At 35.0% G+C, this 18,798-nt stretch overlaps 1 protein-coding gene across 1 annotated transcript; it reads right to left on the minus strand.

Moving 5' to 3' along the window:
• Positions 1–2,916: 2,916 nt before the first annotated feature.
• Positions 2,917–3,885, minus strand: CCDC54 (coiled-coil domain containing 54). The gene has a single exon (XM_044667818.1). The coding sequence runs from the start codon at positions 3,883–3,885 to the stop codon at positions 2,917–2,919; it is 969 nt and encodes a 322-aa protein (XP_044523753.1).
• Between the last annotated feature and the right edge of the window lie 14,913 nt (positions 3,886–18,798).

An 18,798-nucleotide genomic window follows, 5' to 3' on the forward strand; every position in this document is an offset into this window, starting at 1 on the left:
GACTTCTTCTACTTTGCTGCCTCTCCTGTGCTCATACCTTTAGAAGCCTTAACAATAGCTCTTAAAGTTCTATTAAGATAGTATGAACATGGTATTACAAATTAGTTTTTTTTTAAACCCTTAACTTCTGTGTATTGGCTCCTAGGTGGAAGAGTGGTAAGGGTGGGCAATGGGGGTCAAGTGACTTGCCCAGGGTCACACAGCTAAGAAGTGTCTGAGGCCGGATTTGAACCTAGGACCTCCTGTCTCTAGGCCTGACTCTCAATCCACTGAGCTACCCAGCTGCCCCCATACAAATTAGTTTTTTAAAGCATCCAAAAAAGGATAGGCAACTGGTCATTCTTTCTTTATGAGGACCTCTGGTTTCTGTTGCTTTCCCAACAACACAATCAACATACTATATTAATTTATCTCTTTTATTCCTCATTATTGCTTCTCTCCATCTTTGAAAATAAGGTAGAAACCAGACCTTTTCCTCTGTTTTCTTTGCTGGTTCTTTATCCAGATCACTCTGGGTTTCTCCCTAGGTTCTGTCCTAGATTATTTTCTCTTCTCTCTCTATAACTTCAATTGGCAATCTCATTGGTTATCATGGTTCAATTATCACCTTTATTAAGATGGTCCATATCGATAAATCTCTCTCTCCTGAGCTCTAGTCCTGGATCACCAATTGTCTTTTGAAAGTCTCAAACTGGTTGTCCTGTAGGCATCTCAAACTCAACCTGAACAAAAAGTGCCCTATTTTTTCCCCTCAAATCCTCCTCTTTTCCTAACTTTGCTATTACTGTCCAGGGCACCACCATGCTCCTAGTTGGCTAGGTTTGCAGTCTCAGTGTCATCATCCTTAATTTCTCTTACAGTTGCCAAATCTTGTCATTTCTATTTCTTTCTTTTTTTAAATTAAAAAATAAAAAACTAATTAAATAAATTTATAATAAATATATAAACAATTATAAATAAGCTATATTAAAATAATTAATTAAAAAATAAAAATAATTAAAATTTTAAAAAATTTTAAATTAAAAAAAAATACTACGTATTGACTTCAAGGCAGAAGAGTGGTAAGGGCTAGGCAAAGGGGGTTAAATGACTTGCTCAGGGTCACACAGCTAGGAAGTATCTGGGGCTAGATTTGAACCCAGTACCTCCCATCTCTAGGCCTGGCTCTCAATCCACTGAGCCACCTAGCTGCCCCCATCATTTATACTTCTTAACATTTCTCATGTGCATCTCCTCTCTGTCCATTCAACCACCAACCTTGGGCAGCCTCTTTTCGTTTCATGTCTGGACAACTGCCAAAGTCTTCTGGTTGATTTCTTTGCCTCAAGTTTCTCCAAAACATTCAGCTTTTCCTAAAAAATACGTCTGTACATGTTACCTTTACTCAATAATTTCACTGGCTCTCCAGTACCTCCAGATCAAATATAAAATGCTCTCTTTGGAACTGAGTCCTTTTACATTATCATTCCAGTGTTCTTTTACATTATATGTGTATTTGTATATAGTATTATATATTTATTATTATATGTATATAATATTATTATACATAAACATATTTTATGAGCCAGCAATTCTTGTCACCTACCTTCTAGTTGTTTCTCACCCCAAACACCCTTCATTTCCCCAACTCTTTTTCCCCCTGGTTATCCCTTATGCTTCAAATGCTCTCTTCACTCACTTCTACCTACAACTTCCCTGGTTGCCTTGAGACTCAGATCAAATCTCCATTTCTTCAAAAAAGCCTCATCCAGTCTTCCTTTTTTTCCTTCTCCCCATAATTGCCAGTGCCTTCCCTCACAGATTATCTTTATATATTAGATTATTTTATATGCACACAGATGTTCAAATGTTGTCTCTCCCATTTGAATTATAACTCTTTTAAGGCAGGGGTTAGTTTTAAAAATTTTTTTCTTTTTATCCCTAGCCCTTGGAACAGTTCTTAGCACATAGTAAGTGCTTAACAAATGCTTGCTGACTGACCTGTGATTACATTGGTATTGGGAACCCCAAGATGAGAAAATTCCTTCTAGCAATACAGGTTAGTGACATTAAAGAGTTGCCTCCAACATTGAGATTTAAGTGACTTTTCCAGAGTCACATAGTCAGTATGTATATTTGAACTCAAGTCTTCCTGGCTCTGAGTTCAGCTCTCTTACCACTAGTCCACACCACCTCTCTTTTGGTTGGAAGTAAGCATTGGAGCTGTAGCTAGGTTTGGGTGATCTGAGCTTCATCCTGGGTAAGGAAATTTAGAGGACATTGACAACACAATCCTTCAACAATGTGGAAACAAATGAACTTAGCATCTAGTTAGGAGGAATAATTAAAATAGGAAGAAGCCAGTTTGCATCCTTCTTTCCTTCTGTCCCACCCCTTCCCAGCCCTCAAGTAGCCATGCTTTGGGCGAGTCTCTTTTTGGTCCAGTCCTGTCTTGTCCCCCTTCCCCTAGACAGTGGTTTCTCCAGTACTGGTTATAAGAGATGCTGAAGTCTCCTTCCCACCAAGATGTCCCCAGGTTTTGTCCCTATGGGGTCACATTTCCTAGGTTCTCCCTCTCCCACACTCTGGATGGAATTTTTCTTTAAATATTTATTTGAAAGTTCTTTCCTGCTGTTTATCCTGAATGCATTTTTTTGAAACTGTCCCAGAGCACAGAATTTGCTAGTTACAGATCTGGCAAACTCCCATGAAATGTCGCTATCCGCATCACCAGGAAATGGATCATGACAGAACAGTTAGAGCCCAGGCCTGAACTTTCTGCTCCTATTCAGAAACTTAACAGAGCCCTGACTCAAAAAGGGAACATCTCACAAAGCGAGTCCCTGCTGCCAAATAGACAAGTGAATACCCAGGGCAACCAAGATACTTTTATTTCATGTCAGTCAAATCATGAGATAATAGACTCTCTAAAACACTCTATATTCTAGTTACTTGTTCTTTCAGAGAATGAAAAAAGCAGTAAAGGTAATTGAAAGCAGATAGGCATAGAGTAGTCAGGCATGTGAGAGGCCCAGCAAATGGATAATATTTTTGGGCTATGAGCTGGGGCTGTCCAGGGAAGACTGATGGCCTTGTAAGTACCCATTGGACGAATTCCTCCAGTTTGGTAGCACTCAGAAAAAATCTCCACTTCCCTCCGTGGACAAAAGTAAGTTTGATCCAAGTATTGAAGTCTGGATAAGCATAAATATTTGAATTTGTACTCTTTAAGTTCCTCACTGAGTTTTCTTGACTATTTTCCTTCAATGTTTTTATCATGTGGGAGCCAGTTTTTTCGCCTTGGTGGGACTGGGATCCGGCCATGCTGTGGACTTTCTCTAGTTCAGCTGTGGTCACCAGTGAATTTTGCTGTATTGCAGATCCCATGACATTGTGGATCAGTTCGACTATTTCTCTGCTCTTCCCTCCATCAGGAATCTCCACACAGTGCAAGGAGGAGCAAGCATTCTGAGCTTCAAGATCTGTGGCTATCTTCTTCAAAACAGTGACATCTTCTTTTAATAAGCGGAGATCACTAGCCATTTTGGAGTGCCTGTCTTCATTAGCCCTCACCCTGGTTTCTATCATTTCCATCTGCTTCTGGTAAGTATCAATTTTTTCCCGAATTGTGGACACAGCAGTAACAATATTGGTTAATTGACTGAGGAGGACATCTTGTGAAGTTTTAATATCTTGAAACATTACAGTTATATTCATTTCCTCATTGTTGCTAATGGCATCCACGGGATGACTATCTTTAGTCTTAGTTACCACTCGTACTGAAACCTGGGGCTGTACTTTGCAATTCTGACCATCATTTTTAAAATGTTTTTGCATTTTGGAGTTATTTGGGGTCCACATGTGTCCAGCTGCAGTTTTTACCCTTTTGGTCAGAAACCGATGCATTTTTCATAATAAAATAGGGTGGCTATGGCTGAGGGTGAAGGGAAGAAGTTAGGGGAAAGGAAAGAACTAAACCAAAAACAGAGAGGGAAATAATGTTGGAGCAAAGTAGGTTTTGCCCTTACTATTTGTTGGATGGCTTCTGTGTATGCCAGCTAGACTCTAGCATGAAGAACACCGGAGGTAATGTTAAAGGATGTTGGGTTGCTATCTTCTCTTAGGCCAACCCAACTAGGACTCTGGAATACTGGCGAACTCCATAGACTCTTTTGTGAGCTGATCTGATGTCACAATGGCAATTATCATAGAAGTAGTTCAAGTTTAAAGCTGTAAAATAGGATTGTATCATACCTTTCCTAATTATCTTAATTGTATTTTATGTTTCTCTCAATAATCATCCTTTGAATACCCACCCTTGGAAAAATGGAACAGTTGGGCCCATTTGGCATATTTAGAGTTAGACTTTAATTTTATTCTTTGGACATTCCGTTTATTTCTACTAAGGATATCTTTGAACATTAAAATGACTAAGCGTAGTAAGATTCTGTTTACTTAAGGGTAAACTTCTCCCTTAGATTTATTTCCCTCATTTTATTCTATTCATGATTAATTATCTGATAGTTTCAGTATTTCAAAGATTGTGATTTTTGTCAGCATAGTTATACCCTTTACCTATGCAGATCACAGTAACTTTAATTACATATTAGTGTTTGATGTGGTCCAAGAAAATCATTAATTGGTGACCAACTGTCAGATGAGTGTCTCTAAACTTAATTAGTTCTGTTCTATGATGAGAGTCAGTCTCTCATACTCAGCCTTTTCCACCTTGGAAGGACCTAACAGAAGCTGTGATCTCCTAGAACCAAAGGAACCCTTACATTAGGATCAGGTAACAGAATAGGGCAAAAACAAAATTCAGTCCTTGACATGCCATCGATATTGATGGAAGCAATTGTCCAGAATAAGGATGGCAATAGTCCCATCTCTGATCAGATATATCTGAAGTATTATATTCAACTCTGCATCTGAGAAAGGCTATTGGCAAGCTAGACGGTACCCAGACTAGGATGATCGGGATGGTGAAACAATCAGAGACTATGTCATATAAGGATGTTTTGGGGGGAGGGACCTAGAGGGTATTTTTCCTGAAGAAGATTGGAGAAGGGGGGGAGAAATAATAAATCTTTTCAAGTATTTGAAGGGGTATCATATGAGAGATGGTTGTACTTATTCTACATGTCATCAGAGGGGAGAATTAGGAGTAAGTGCCAAGCTTTAGATCAATCTATGGAAAAGCTTCTTAACTTAGAATAGGCTATCCTTGGATGACATTGGTTCCCTTTTCTGGAGGTCTTCTGGCAAAGGCTGAATATATATTGTAGAATATTTTTATCAGTGACTTGGATAAAGGCTCAAATGGCACAAAAAGTTTTGGATGATAGGTGACTTCCAGTTAGAGTATGGGTAAGTAGAGATGTACTGAAGCCAGTGCTTGCATCTTTTTTTTTTTTTTTTTTAAACTCTTACCTTCCATCTTGGAGTCAATACTGTGTATTGGCTCCAAAGCAGAAGAGTGGTAAGGCTAGGCAATGGGGGTCAAGTGACTTGCCCAGGGTCACACAGCTGGGAAGTGTCTGAGGCCAGATTTGAACATAGGACCTCCTGCCTCTAAGCTTGGTTCTCAATCCACTGAGCTACCCAGCTGGCCCCAGTGCTTACATCTTGAGAGTGCTTATGGTTAAAATTTCAGTATGAGCATTTATACCTTGGAAATTAGCACATGCTACAAATCTAGCTTGTTTTATTATTTTGTTGATTACATAGGCTTAAGAAAGTGATAGAGAAAATGTTAATATTAAAGATTATTTTTAAAGATTTAAAAATATATTTTTATATTTAAAGATCTATATTTATATTTTTATATAATATTTATATTTAAAGATTTAATTAATATATTACTATCATAATAATAATTAAATAATTAAATTTAAAGATTACGTATTCTGTGTACATTTCCCTCTGTAAGAGCCAGTTATTAAACATTAATCAGCAAATCATTAGAGGGAATTCTTTTTACATATATATTATATATATATGTATATATATACACATATAAAAGAAATACAGGGGTTCTTAAAGACTTTGAGTCCTTGAACTTAATTTTTTTAAATAGTGATTTCTATATAATTATTTTCTTTTGTAATACTATGTGTTTTATTCATTGAAAACTATTATTCTGAGGAGTCATAGTTTTCACTAGATTGTCAAAGGGGTCCACAACACAAAAAAAAAAACCCAGCTAAGATTTCCTAAAATATTTTATGGGTCAGATCAGCATATAACTATACAATTTTTCTGAATACCTCCTTATAAAACTAATATTATCACTGATTTTGTTATGGATTTATGTATTGTCATCTTTCCTTTATTTTTCTACTAGATGTCTATGTGTTCCCTCTTCAGTGACATTGTAAAATGGGAGTAGAGAAAGGAGGCAATATCATTCTTCCTGCTAATTCCTAACTCAGTATACAACATAGCGCTATAGAGAGAGAGTCATTCAACAAATGTTTATTGAATAAAACTAAATTTTAATTATGTGGTTACTGGGAAGCATCATCTAAAGAATAATCTTATACAAGTGCTTCCTCTCTCCTCTGTCCATAAATAGTCCTGTGTACAGAAGGTATCAGATCATGGTTTTTGTTTTTTTGTTTTTTTTTTCTCAGAGACAGTTTCTCTTTAATTCTTCTCTCCTGTTATTAGGTACTAATGAACTTCCCTCTGTATTCCTCATGGTTTTTGATATACATAACTTACCAAAATAAAGTCTACCCAATGATCATTCTTAATAATGTACCCATATATCACCTAAAAGAAAGAAGAAATAGTCAAAGATAGCACTGGCTGAATTCCTCCATCTTTGGCTATGTCCAAAACCCTTTTCACATTCAACAAAGTATTCAAGGGAAAAATATTTATTGTGTTGACTGTGGACAGCAATAGGAACAATTCTTGTGGGTTCTCCCATTCACTAGTTTTGTGTGGTCAAGTGATTTAAGCCATCAGCCTCCAATTTTCAACCCTAGAATGAGGAACATACTTGACTAGTGTTGTTATATGGATCAAACTGTGTACGTAGGAAATAAATAGCATTCCATTGGTATAGAGAACTTTGAGTTAAGAAAACTTTTTCTATCAAAGAAAGTTCATGGGGGCAGCTGGGTAGCTCAGTGGAGTGAGAGTCAGGCCTAGAGACAGGAGGTCCTAGGTTCAAATCCGGCCTCAGCCACTTCCCAGCTGTGTGACCCTGGGCAAGTCACTTGACCCCCATTGCCCACCCTTACCAATCTTCCACCTATGAGACAATACACAGAAGTACAAGGGTTTAAAAAAAAAAAAGTTAAAAAAAAAAAGAAAGTTCATACCTTCTCAGAAGAAAGTTAGAGAGTTGCCCAGAGCACTGAGAGTTAAGAGACTTTCCCTGGGTCAAATAGCCAGCATATGTCAGAGACAAGATTTGAATCCAGGTCTCCTTGATCTTAAGGCCATTATGCTCCACTGCCTGTATCAAACCATATAATTTCTATAAAGCACATTTATGCTTCATAAATGAGACATTGTAATTGTTATGACTCATTATTTTTGTTATACTATGACTCTTATTACAGAGAGGCCTGGCATTAGCTTTTTTATCCGTAGGTCATGCAGATTGGATATGGGATTTCTGTTGGTCTTAGATCACATTAGTATTTGTGGCTGCCATCATATTTCTGTTTCATATTAAGCTTAAAATACACTGAAACCTCCAAATCATTTTTTGTTTGGATGTGGGCTATTGTCTGGCTATCTTCTATTGACACATGATTTTTTTAAAAAAAATCAAATGTAGGACTATAGAATCTGTACAAAAACTTCAAAGAAGGTCCCTAAAATATATGGTGGATATCCTCAGGAGGATTTGTGCAAGGACACGATCAAGAGTATATTGCATGATTTGAGCACAAGACTTAAAGGAAGCATATAAAGGCAAACATGAGTGAGAAATCACAAGGAACATAACAAGGTCAAATTGTTTACAAAATGGGAAGATGAATCATGTAATCCCAATTAAAATAATTAAGAACTCTACTTAGACAGAGGGCATGGTTGTGAGTCTATTATGTTGGAATGATCTTAAAAAAATGGAAGGGAGAGAAAGAGTGATACACTGGGAGAAGGGAGAGGGGAAGAAAGAGAGGACAACTATGGGAAATTATATAAAAGAGATGTGCAAGGAAAAATTTTTACAAAGGAGGGGAAATGGGGGAGAGCTGGCAAAAATTGAACCTCACTTTCTTGTAAACTGGTTCAGAGAGAGAAAAAAAATGTGTGTATACACACACATAGAGTTGGGTAAATGAATTCTCTTACCCAACAAGGAGGGGAAGGGGTTAATGGAAAGGAGAGTGGGAAACATTTAAAAATTTAAAACAAACAGGGGGCAGCTGGGTAGCTCAGTGGATTGAGAGCCATGCCTAGAGATGGGAGGTCCTAGGTTCAAATCTGACCTCAGCCACGTCCAGCTGTGTGACCCTGGGCAAGTCACTTGACCCCGATTGCCTACCTTTACCACTCTTCCACCTATAAGTCAATACACAGAAGTTAAGGGTTTAAAATTAAAAAAAAACAACACAAGTATATGAGGAGGGGGACAGAATAAGAAAGGGAGATAAGGGTCAGAAGCAAAATAGATATTTGAAGAGGGGGAAGGGTAAAAAAAAGAAAGAAGGATAAATAGAAGAAAATAGGATGGAGGGAAATACACAGTTAGTAATCATAACTGTGAATGTGAATGATATTAACATACCTATAAAACATAAGAGGATATCAGATAATAAACACAGAATAAAATAAGAACCCAGAACAGAATATATTATACTTCAGCTAAAGGAAGAAAGGCATTAAGGTAGCAATCATGGTGTCAGCAAAACAAGAGTAAAAATAAACCTAATTAAAAGAGATAAGTAGCTAAACTACATTTTGATAAAAGTTACTAAATGATGAATTAATAATAATATTGAACATATGTACACTAAACTGCATAGCAACTAAATTCTTGAAGGAAAAGTTAAATGAGTTACATGTAGATAATAAAAGTATACTATTCAGGACCTCAATTTAACCCTCTCAGCTCTAAATAAATCTAATTACAAAATAAATAAGAAAGGAGGTAAGGAAATGATAGAATTTTAGAAAAATTATATTTGACAGACCTCTGTAGAATATCAGCTGAGATAGAAAGGAGTATACCCCATTTCTCAGTTGTACATGGCACTTTCACAAAAATTGAACAGGTGTTAGGGCATAAAAACCTCACAAAAACAGAAAAATTAAATATATCCTTTTTGTACAATAATGCAATAAAATTACATTCAATAAAGGATCTTGGAAGCATGGATGAAAAACTAATTGGAAACTAAGTAATCTAATCCCAAAGAATTAGTGAGTCAAGTAATAAACCATAGGAACAATAATTTCATTAGATTATGAAAACAATGAGATAGCATTACAAATTTGTGGGACTCAGCCAAGGCACTTAGGACTTAGGGGGAAATGAATATCTCTGAATACATCAGTAAAAGAGAGAAAGATCTGATCAATGAATTGGGAATGCAACTAAAAAAACCCCCAAGAAAAACACCAAATTAAAATACTTAATTAGCAACCAAAATAAAAAACCTAAAAATCAAAGGAGAGATTGATAAAATTGAAAGTAAAAAACAAAAAAAAACCAAAACATTGAACTAACAGATAAAACTAAGTGCTGGTTTTATTTTTAAAAATAAATATACTATTGACTATCTTGATTAAGAAAAAAGAGAAAGAAGAAAACCAAATTACCAGTATTAAAAACAGAAGGGGTAAATGAACAATCAATAATATGGAAATAAAATTGACAACCTAAATGAAATGGATGAATACTTAAAAAAATATAAATTATTCACATTAACAGAAGAGGAAATTGAGTCCTTAAAAAAAAAAAAACTATCTTAGGAAAAGAAATTGAATGAATACGGAAAAAAAAAATCCAGGGCCAAATGGAATTACAAATGAATTATATCAAACTAATTTTGTTACTATATAAATTGTTTAAAAAATAGGTAAAGGATGAGTCTTACTAAATTATTACATAATACAAATATGGTTTTGACACCTAAAGAAAGAAGAGCAAAAATAGAGAAAGGAAACCATAGACCAGTGATGGAAAACCTATGACACATGTGTCAGCACTGACACGTGTAGCCATTTTTGATGACATGTGGCCGCATTCAGAGAAGTATGGGGCCACATGCTGAGAATGAAACATTTGCTATAGTGCAGTGTAGGCACTCTATGCACTATAGATGACAATTCTATCTATATTAATTTACCTATTTTGGTTTATTAAATATAGTTATATGTTACAATTATATATTTTTTGTTATTTAAACTATAAATATCACAAAATTATGGTATTTTTTTTTCTCAAAGTGACATACCACCCGAGTTATGCTTGTTTTTTTGGCAAATTTTGACACACCAAGCGCAAAAGTTTGCCCAGTACTACTATAGACCAATTTCCTTAATGAATCTTGATGCAAAACTTTTAAATAAAACAATAGCCAGGAGATAACAGCAATATATCACAAAAATCATATATTGTGACTAGGCTGGATTTGTGCCAGGAATGCAGGGCTGGTTCAATATTAGGAAAACTAGAAGAATAAATGTCTGTATTAATAACACAAAAAAAGATATGATTATGTCAATAGTTGCAGAAAATCTTTTGACAAAATATATCACACTATAAAAACACTAGAAAGCATAGAAATAAAAGGAGCCTTTCTTAAAATGATAAATAATATCTACCTGAAATCAAGAGCAAGTATTATTTGTAGTGGGGATAAACTAGAAGTCTTTCCAATAATACCAGAGGTGAAGCAAGGATGTCCAAAATCGTCATTTTTATTCAATATTTTGCTAGAAACGTTAACTATAGCAACAAAACATGAAAAAGAAATTGAAGGAATAAACAAAGGCAATTAGGAAACATCTATCACTTTTTGTAGGTGATATGACGATATATTAAATAACCCTAGAGAATCAAATAAAAACTAGTCAAAATAGTTAACAACTTTAACAAAGTTGTGGAAATAAACCCATATAAATCAATTACACTTCTACACATTATGAAGAGAACCCAGCAGAAAGACATAAAGAGAAATACCATTTAAAATAACAGCAGATAGTATAAAATCCTGCTAAGATACACACAGGAATTATATGAGCCCAATTAAAAAACATTCTTCACATAAATATAGAAAGAATTAAATAATTGGTGAAATATTCATTACTTCTGAGTAGGCTGAGTCTACCACATACATAATAAAAACGACAGTACTAACTAATTAAATTATTCAGTATCATGCCAATCAAATTAGCAAAGAGTTAGTTTATAGAGCTAGAAAAAATATATAATTCATCTGGAGGAACAAAAGGTGAAGAATATAAAGAGAATCAAAAGGGAAGAAGTAAAGGAAGGAGGCCTACTCTAAAGCAATAATCATCAAAACAATTTGGTACTGGATAAGAAATAGATTTATTGATTAATGGAATAGATTATGTACATAGAATAAAGACACAAATGAGCACAATAACAATAAACCTGAAGTCCCAGCTAGTAGAGCAAGAACTATTTGATAGACTACTGGGAAAGCCTGAAAGCAATCTGGCAGAAACTAAGAATAGACCAACATCTCAAATACTATATACCATATAACAAGTTCAAAACTGGTGCATGATTTAGACATAAAACATTTCACATATATAGACATAAAACATATCACAACTAAATTAGAGGATCATGAAAAAATTCCTATGAGATCCTTAGATAAGGAGAGAGCTTATGGCCAAGAAGAAGATAGAGAGATTCACAGGAGTTAAAATGGATAATTTTAATTGCATTAAATTAAAAAGACTTTGCACAAGCAAAACCAATGCAGCCTAAATTGGAAGGAAAATAGAGAAAAGGGGGGGCAATTTTGCAACAAGTTTCTCTGGGTCTCAGTTTTAAAATACATAGTTATTGGAAACAAATTTACAAAAATAATAGCCATTATCCAACTGTTAAATGATCAAAGGATATGAACAGGCACTTAACTTCAGAAGAAGAAATCAAAACCCATGAAAAAATACCCTCAATCACTAATTAAGAAACATAAAACAACTCTGGTGTTCCACTTCATACCCTTCTGATTCACTAGGATGACAGAAAAAAGGAAAATCATAAATGCTGTAGGGTTCTGGAGGATCATAAATGCTAGAGGAAAAATAAGTCCATTAATGCACTTTTGGTGGAGATATGAATTAGTCTAGTCATTCTGGAAAACAATTTGGAATTGTGCCCAAAGGGCTATTAAATTGTGCTTACTCTTTTACCTAGCAGTACTCCTATTAGGGATATACTCTAAAGAGATCAAATTAAAAGGAAAAAGACTCATGTAAAAAAAAATATGGATGGTAACTGTCTTCAGGATGGCAGATAATTTGAAACTGAAAGGATACCCATTAATTGGGGAATAACTGAACAAGTTTTGATACATTATTTTAATGGAATATTCTTGTGCTATAAGAAATTATGAAGTGTTTGGTTTCAGAAAAACCAGGGAAGACTTTTATGAACTGATGCAAAGTGAAGTGAGTAGAACTAGGGGAACATTGTACATAGTAACAGCAATATTTTAACGATAAGTATCTGTTAAAAGATTTAGCTACTCTGATCACTACAGTGATCAAAGATAATTCCAAAAGAATCATGATGAAATACATTATCTATCTCCTGTGAGAGAATTGATGAATTCTGAGTGCAGTTTTTAGCATATTTTTTCTTCTTTATTTTTCTTCCTTTCTTCCCTTGCATCGAGACTAATATGGATATCCTCATTATAAACTTAATATATCTAATGGGTATTATATTTTTTGCCTTCTAATTTGTAGGAGAAGCAGGGAAGGGAGAGAGAATTGGGCACTAAAACTAAAAATTCAAAAGAGTACAAAGCATGAAAAGACGTGGATTGGTTGTAATTTGCATTATGCTCCCATTGAGGAGATCTTAGACACAAATGAAGTACAGAATTTTTATATTTATTTCTATTAAGCTTCTTTTCATTAGATTTCTTTTTTTCTTCTAGTCTACTGAGACTGGGGGAATGGGCTCAGGGTGGTGAGGCAGCAGTTCACAATACACTAGCTATCCTTTCTAGTCAGTCAATCAACAAGCATTTGGTAAACACTTACTATGTACTAGAAGGGTGTGCTTACCTGAGAATACATAGAAAAGCAAAACAAACACCTTCCTACTCTCAGGGAGCTTTACAATTTAACTGGGGAAACACCATGTAAATAGCTGTATTTGGCTAAATGGAAATAAACAACAGACAGAAGGCACTAGCATTAAGGGAGATTAGCAGTGGCTTCTTATAGAACGTGGGATTTTATCTGGCACTTAAAGGAAGCCTAGAAAGTCAGAAAATGGGGTCGAGCAGGTCACCTCTTTCTGCCTGCTCAATTATTTGATAACCATATTATCTATCATGGCATCATCCAGACTATTGATAAAAATGGTGAACAGAACAAGGTCAATGATTTCCTAGGATAATCCACTAGAGATTTCTCTCTAAGATTAATAGTAATACATTAATTTTAGCAAAATTCCATTATTAAAATCAAATGATAAAGTTATTGATTTTTTTGTAAGTTAAAATATTTGAATCTATACAGAAGGAGATCTGTGGAGAGAATACTCCATTGGGTCTTAGGAAATTGGGTTCAAATTCCACTCCAGACACTTATTAGCAGTGTGGCTATGGATAGGAAGTCATTAACTCTCAGAGTTTGAGTTTTCTCATCTGTAAAATGGGGACAAATATTATCTGCATCAGAGTTATAGTGAATCTCAAGTAAGAGAATATTTGTAAAACTCTTGGTAAACTTTAAAGTGTTATATGTGTTCATTTTTTTACAAATAGCCCCAAAGCTGTCAAACCAGTTTTAGTATAAATGCAAATAGGAATATTAGAGGTAAAATATACCAGGATATAGCCCTGAAAGGAACATGACCCGGAGCACTTAGAGCAAACACATGGTAATTGATTCTCACAAGTTTCCATGAGATCTATGAATGTTTCTATGGGCCACATTGCTCTGTGCCTAGAAGTGAAATAGAAAATATTTGAAAGACATGATGCTATTTCAACTGGTTGCCTTGTTCTGATTTTCTTTAATTTGTCTTACATTTATTTTGTGTCCAGCAATTTAAGACAGCAAACTTCCTTCTATGAAGCAAAGAAAGAGATTAGAAGGATAAAAGGTTTATATACATCTGTACACACATATTATAAACACATACACATGCACACACAAGCAAGCAGACTGGATTGACATTTAAGCATTCCCAAATACTTTTTCAAACATTCCTCCTGTGGCATTCTGCAAGCCAGAAACACCTGCAGCAGTAATGTACTTTAAAAAAAAAGAGCCTTAAATTAAAATATTTAAAACAATGAATGAACATTTTGGATTTTTTAGTTCATAGCTCTCAAAGCCTAGGTAGAGAGAAAAACTCATTTTAAAAAGTCGCCTCTTGGCATTTTCTTTTTTGTATGTATGCAAAGTATGTGGGGAGAAGGAATATATTTGGAAAGTTAAATGAGATCTTTGTAATCTAAACCCTTACAGGAGAAATGAAGCTCACAGTGGGCTTTAAGCAGAGAAATGAAATGATTCTAAAATCAAAGAACAGGCACTGAGGAAGCAGTGAATAATAATACAAGTCTGAAATCCTTTGGTGAGAGGTCCTCTCTGAATTTCTACTGAACAGGCATTCACATTAACCCTTTGGCTGTTCTTTCAAGCATGGAACAGTATGGGGCAGCATGGGGCAATCCTTCTTCAGATAGAATGAAAGGGAAGAGATATTCTCCAGGAAAGACAGCAGCAAATATAAAAATAGAACCAAGTGAATAACACGTATTTACCTGGCAGGGACTCTATCTGGTGAAAATTTACTTAGAAATATAAAGATCCTAATAATAATTACAATCATAATAATCGACATGCCATTCAAGGTAATCATTCTTTAGAAAAATTCAATGCAGCATTTTCATTCAAATTTTTTAAAGCCTTCTGCAACTTTCACCAAGAAAACAACTCCTAGAATACAGATAACAACTTATGATAAAGCAATTTGTTAAGACTGAAAAATTCAAACCCCAAACTACATAGAGATGTATGTATGTACCTGTGTGCACACACAGAGGTAAATATGAATATATACATATACACATATATATGCACATTTACATATATGTATTTACAGCTAAGGTTATGCTACCCCTGTTTGCCTCAGTTTCCTCACCTGTAAAATGAGCTGGAAAAGGAAATGGTAAACCTTTTCAGTATCTTTGCCAATCAAATGCCAAATGGGGTCATAAAGAATCAAACATGACTGAAATGGAAAGATTAATTGTGAAGGAACCTCAGTGAAATGTGAAGGTAATTCAGTGGATTGAGAGGTAGGTCTAGAGACTGGAGGTCCTGAGTTCAAATTTGACCTTAGATACTTCCTAGCTGTGTGACCTGGGCAAGTTATTTGACCTCAGTTGCCTAGCTCTTACTGCTTTTCTGCCTTAGAACCAATGCATAGTATTAATTCTAAAACAGAAGGTAAGGATTTAAAAAGAAAAAGAAAAGAAAAACAAACAAAAGTTAGTATTAAATAATTTTTTAAAGATAGGCTGAATAGTATTAATGCAGTAAAAATAAGGAATTTAAATAGACAAAGAATCAATTCACCATTTTCTTGAAAAGTAATAAGTAAGGGGCAACTAGATAATCACCAAGTCTGGAATTGGGAGGACCTGGGTTCAAATGTGACCTTAGCTATGTGACCCTTGGCAAGTCACTTAACCCTAATTTCCTAGCTCATACCATTCTTCTGTCTATCAGTTCTAAGGCAGAAGGTAAGAGTTAAAAATTAAAAAAAAAACTAATGGGTGAAGGCTAAACAAAAACACTCTTCATATTATTTTCTTTCCTTTCCAGTAATTGACTTTTACAGATACAACATTGTTCCCATTAAGACTTATAAAGACTTTATAAAGAGTGTCAGTCATAAAGTCAATGGAACCTCTGGAGGATTTAGAGGAAAGATTTTAAAGGGGAAGCCAGAAGGTGACATTCAATCTTACAGAGGCTGTTAACACTAAAAATGAGAAATACATTAACCATGGAACTACTGAGACACATGGAAAGGAAGGGAGGGAGATGACAGGGAGCAGAGGTTTGGATCAGAGGTTCTAAGAGAAACTTTGAGCTGGAATAGATCTTTGATTTCCTTTTACTGCAACTCTTCTTTTACTGAAGAGGAAAGAAAATCAGAGATGATGTGACTTATCCAAGGTCACAGAGTAAAAGTCTCCAGGGTTCTGAAAGTAAATAGCAGGAAGAGTGAGTCACAAAAGGTAATTTGAGCTTACTGTAAATTTGGAATCAGGTCCAGTAATAATATGACTAAGGAGATAAGTAGCTGATTATCAGCAGACTCATGGGTCCCTAGAGATCAAAAGAAAACACCAATTAGTTGTATGTAGTTCCCCAGAGACCTGCAAGAGTTAATATAGCTCCAAAGGTGGACCACCTACTATCCACCCACTCCCTTGCAGGTCTTAGTTTAACTGCCCCTGAATGAATTCATCACTGTTTTGGTACTTAGTTTTATTGGGATCTAAATTTCTTATTCACTATTCTATGCTGGTCTAATTCCAAATTTATGTTGAAGTCACTCTATCTTATCTCCAATTTACCCATCAGATCCAGGGAATTCTTTCAGGCCATTGGGAATACATTTAGTAAAATCACTACACAAGAATTATTAAATGACCCCCCAGGAGACTGGAAAAGTTACCATAATTATCTTTTACAAGATGAGCAATTTCTTCCCTAGCTGCTTCAAATAGGATCAAGCCCTGCAGATTTAAATATATATAACAGACCCAGTATGTTCTTTGTCACATCTTTATAGTTAAGATCCATGATAATTTCTTTTTTGTTTGATTTTTTTCATAATTTGTGATTTGGGTTATTTTCATTTGTGTTTTACATTAAAATTCTTATTTGTTTTTAACAGTCATTTAAAATTTTTTGATTCCCAAATTACCCTCCAGCCCCCAACCATTGAGAACACAAGCAAGATGCTATCAATTATACATGTGAAACCATGCAAAACATATTTTACATTAGCCATGTTACAAAAAAAGGCAAGAAAGATAAAGTGAAAAAAATTATACTTTCATCTGCCCTCAGCTTTCTTACTTCTCTCTCTGGAGGTGGATAGGATTTTTCACCATGAATCCCTTGGAATTGTCTTGAATCATTGTTTTGATCAGAGTAGCCAAATCTTTCACAGCTGATCATCATTAAAATATTGCTGTTATTGTATACAATGTTCTTCTGTTTCTGTTCACTTCACTTTGCATCAGTTCATATGTCTTCCCAGATTTTTCCAAAACCCCCCACTAATTTCTTATAGCATAATAGTATTCCATTACAATAATATAATGCAACTTGTTCACTATTCCCCAGTTGATAGGCATCTCCTCTATTTCCAATTCTTTGCAACCACAAAAAGAGTAGCTATAAATATTTTTGTTCATACAAGTCCTATTTTCTTTTCTTTCACTTCTTTGGGTTATAGACCTAGTAATACTATTGCTAAGTTAAAGGGTATTTAAGTTTGATAACTGTTTGAGCATTGTTCCAAATTTCTCTCCAGTATGTTTGAACCAATTCACAATTCTCAGTGTCCCAATTTTTCTACATCCCCTCCAACACTTGTCATTTTCCTTTTCTATCATATTAGCCAATCTGATAGATGTGAGATGCTCCCTCAAAATCATTTTAATGCACATTTCTTTAATTAATAGTGGGGCAGCTAAGAGGCATAGTAGAAAGAACACCAGACTTGGAATCAGAAAGACTCTAGTTTGAATTTGGCTTCAGACATTTACGAGTTGTGTGATTCTGGACAAGTCACTTAACCCTTGCTTGCCTCAGTTTCTTCACTTATAAAATGAGCAAGAGAAGAAAATGACAAAAGAAAATTCCAAATGGGGTCATAAAGAGTCTGAAATGACTGAATAATTAAAAAAATCAATAGTGATTTAGAGCATTTTTTTCATAAGATTCATAAGTTCTAAGAGTTTAGTGTCTTCATCTCTTTTAGAAATGTTGAGAATGGGGGGCAGTTGGGTAGCTCAGTGGATTGAAATCCAGGCCTAGAGACAGGAGTTCCCAGGTTCAAATCTGGCCTCAGACTCTTCCCAGCTGTATGACCCTGGGCAAGTCACTTGACCCCCATTGCCTACCCTTACCACTCTTCTACACAGTATTGACTCCAAGACAGAAGGTAAGGGTTTAAAAATAAGTAAATAAAAAAAAAAAAAAAAGAAATGTTGAGAATGGATTCCTTAATACCAGAACAACTCTGTTCCAGTTTCTCTCTGTGTTTTCTTTAGTGTCATTTCTATATCCTTCCAACTGGGCACTGTGATATTAGTCTATGTATGGTATTTCCTCTGGAACTGGAGAAAAAAGTTTGTGATAGAAATCTTGATGCATCTTGTCTATTTATCCTTTTTTGTCAGTCTCCTCACTATTTCCTGCTTATATATCAGTGATAGTGTAATGTGTTAAGCAGGGCTGTTCAACCACTGTTATTTGTTGCACTCATCATAACACTGATTCATTACCTAGATGAGTTTCTTTCTTTGCCCCAGGAAGTAGTAATAAAAAGATCTATAATTACATTTTTTACTTTTGAGCCCCCAGACAAGAATG

Source organism: Gracilinanus agilis, chromosome 3 (genome assembly GCF_016433145.1).
Source record: "Gracilinanus agilis isolate LMUSP501 chromosome 3, AgileGrace, whole genome shotgun sequence".
Classification (NCBI taxonomy): Eukaryota; Metazoa; Chordata; class Mammalia; order Didelphimorphia; family Didelphidae; genus Gracilinanus; species Gracilinanus agilis.

Bases quoted from the DNA above. Each gene is read 5' to 3' on its own strand.
- CCDC54 (XM_044667818.1), bottom strand. From the start codon at position 3,885: ATGCATCGGTTTCTGACCAAAAGGGTAAAAACTGCAGCTGGACACATG.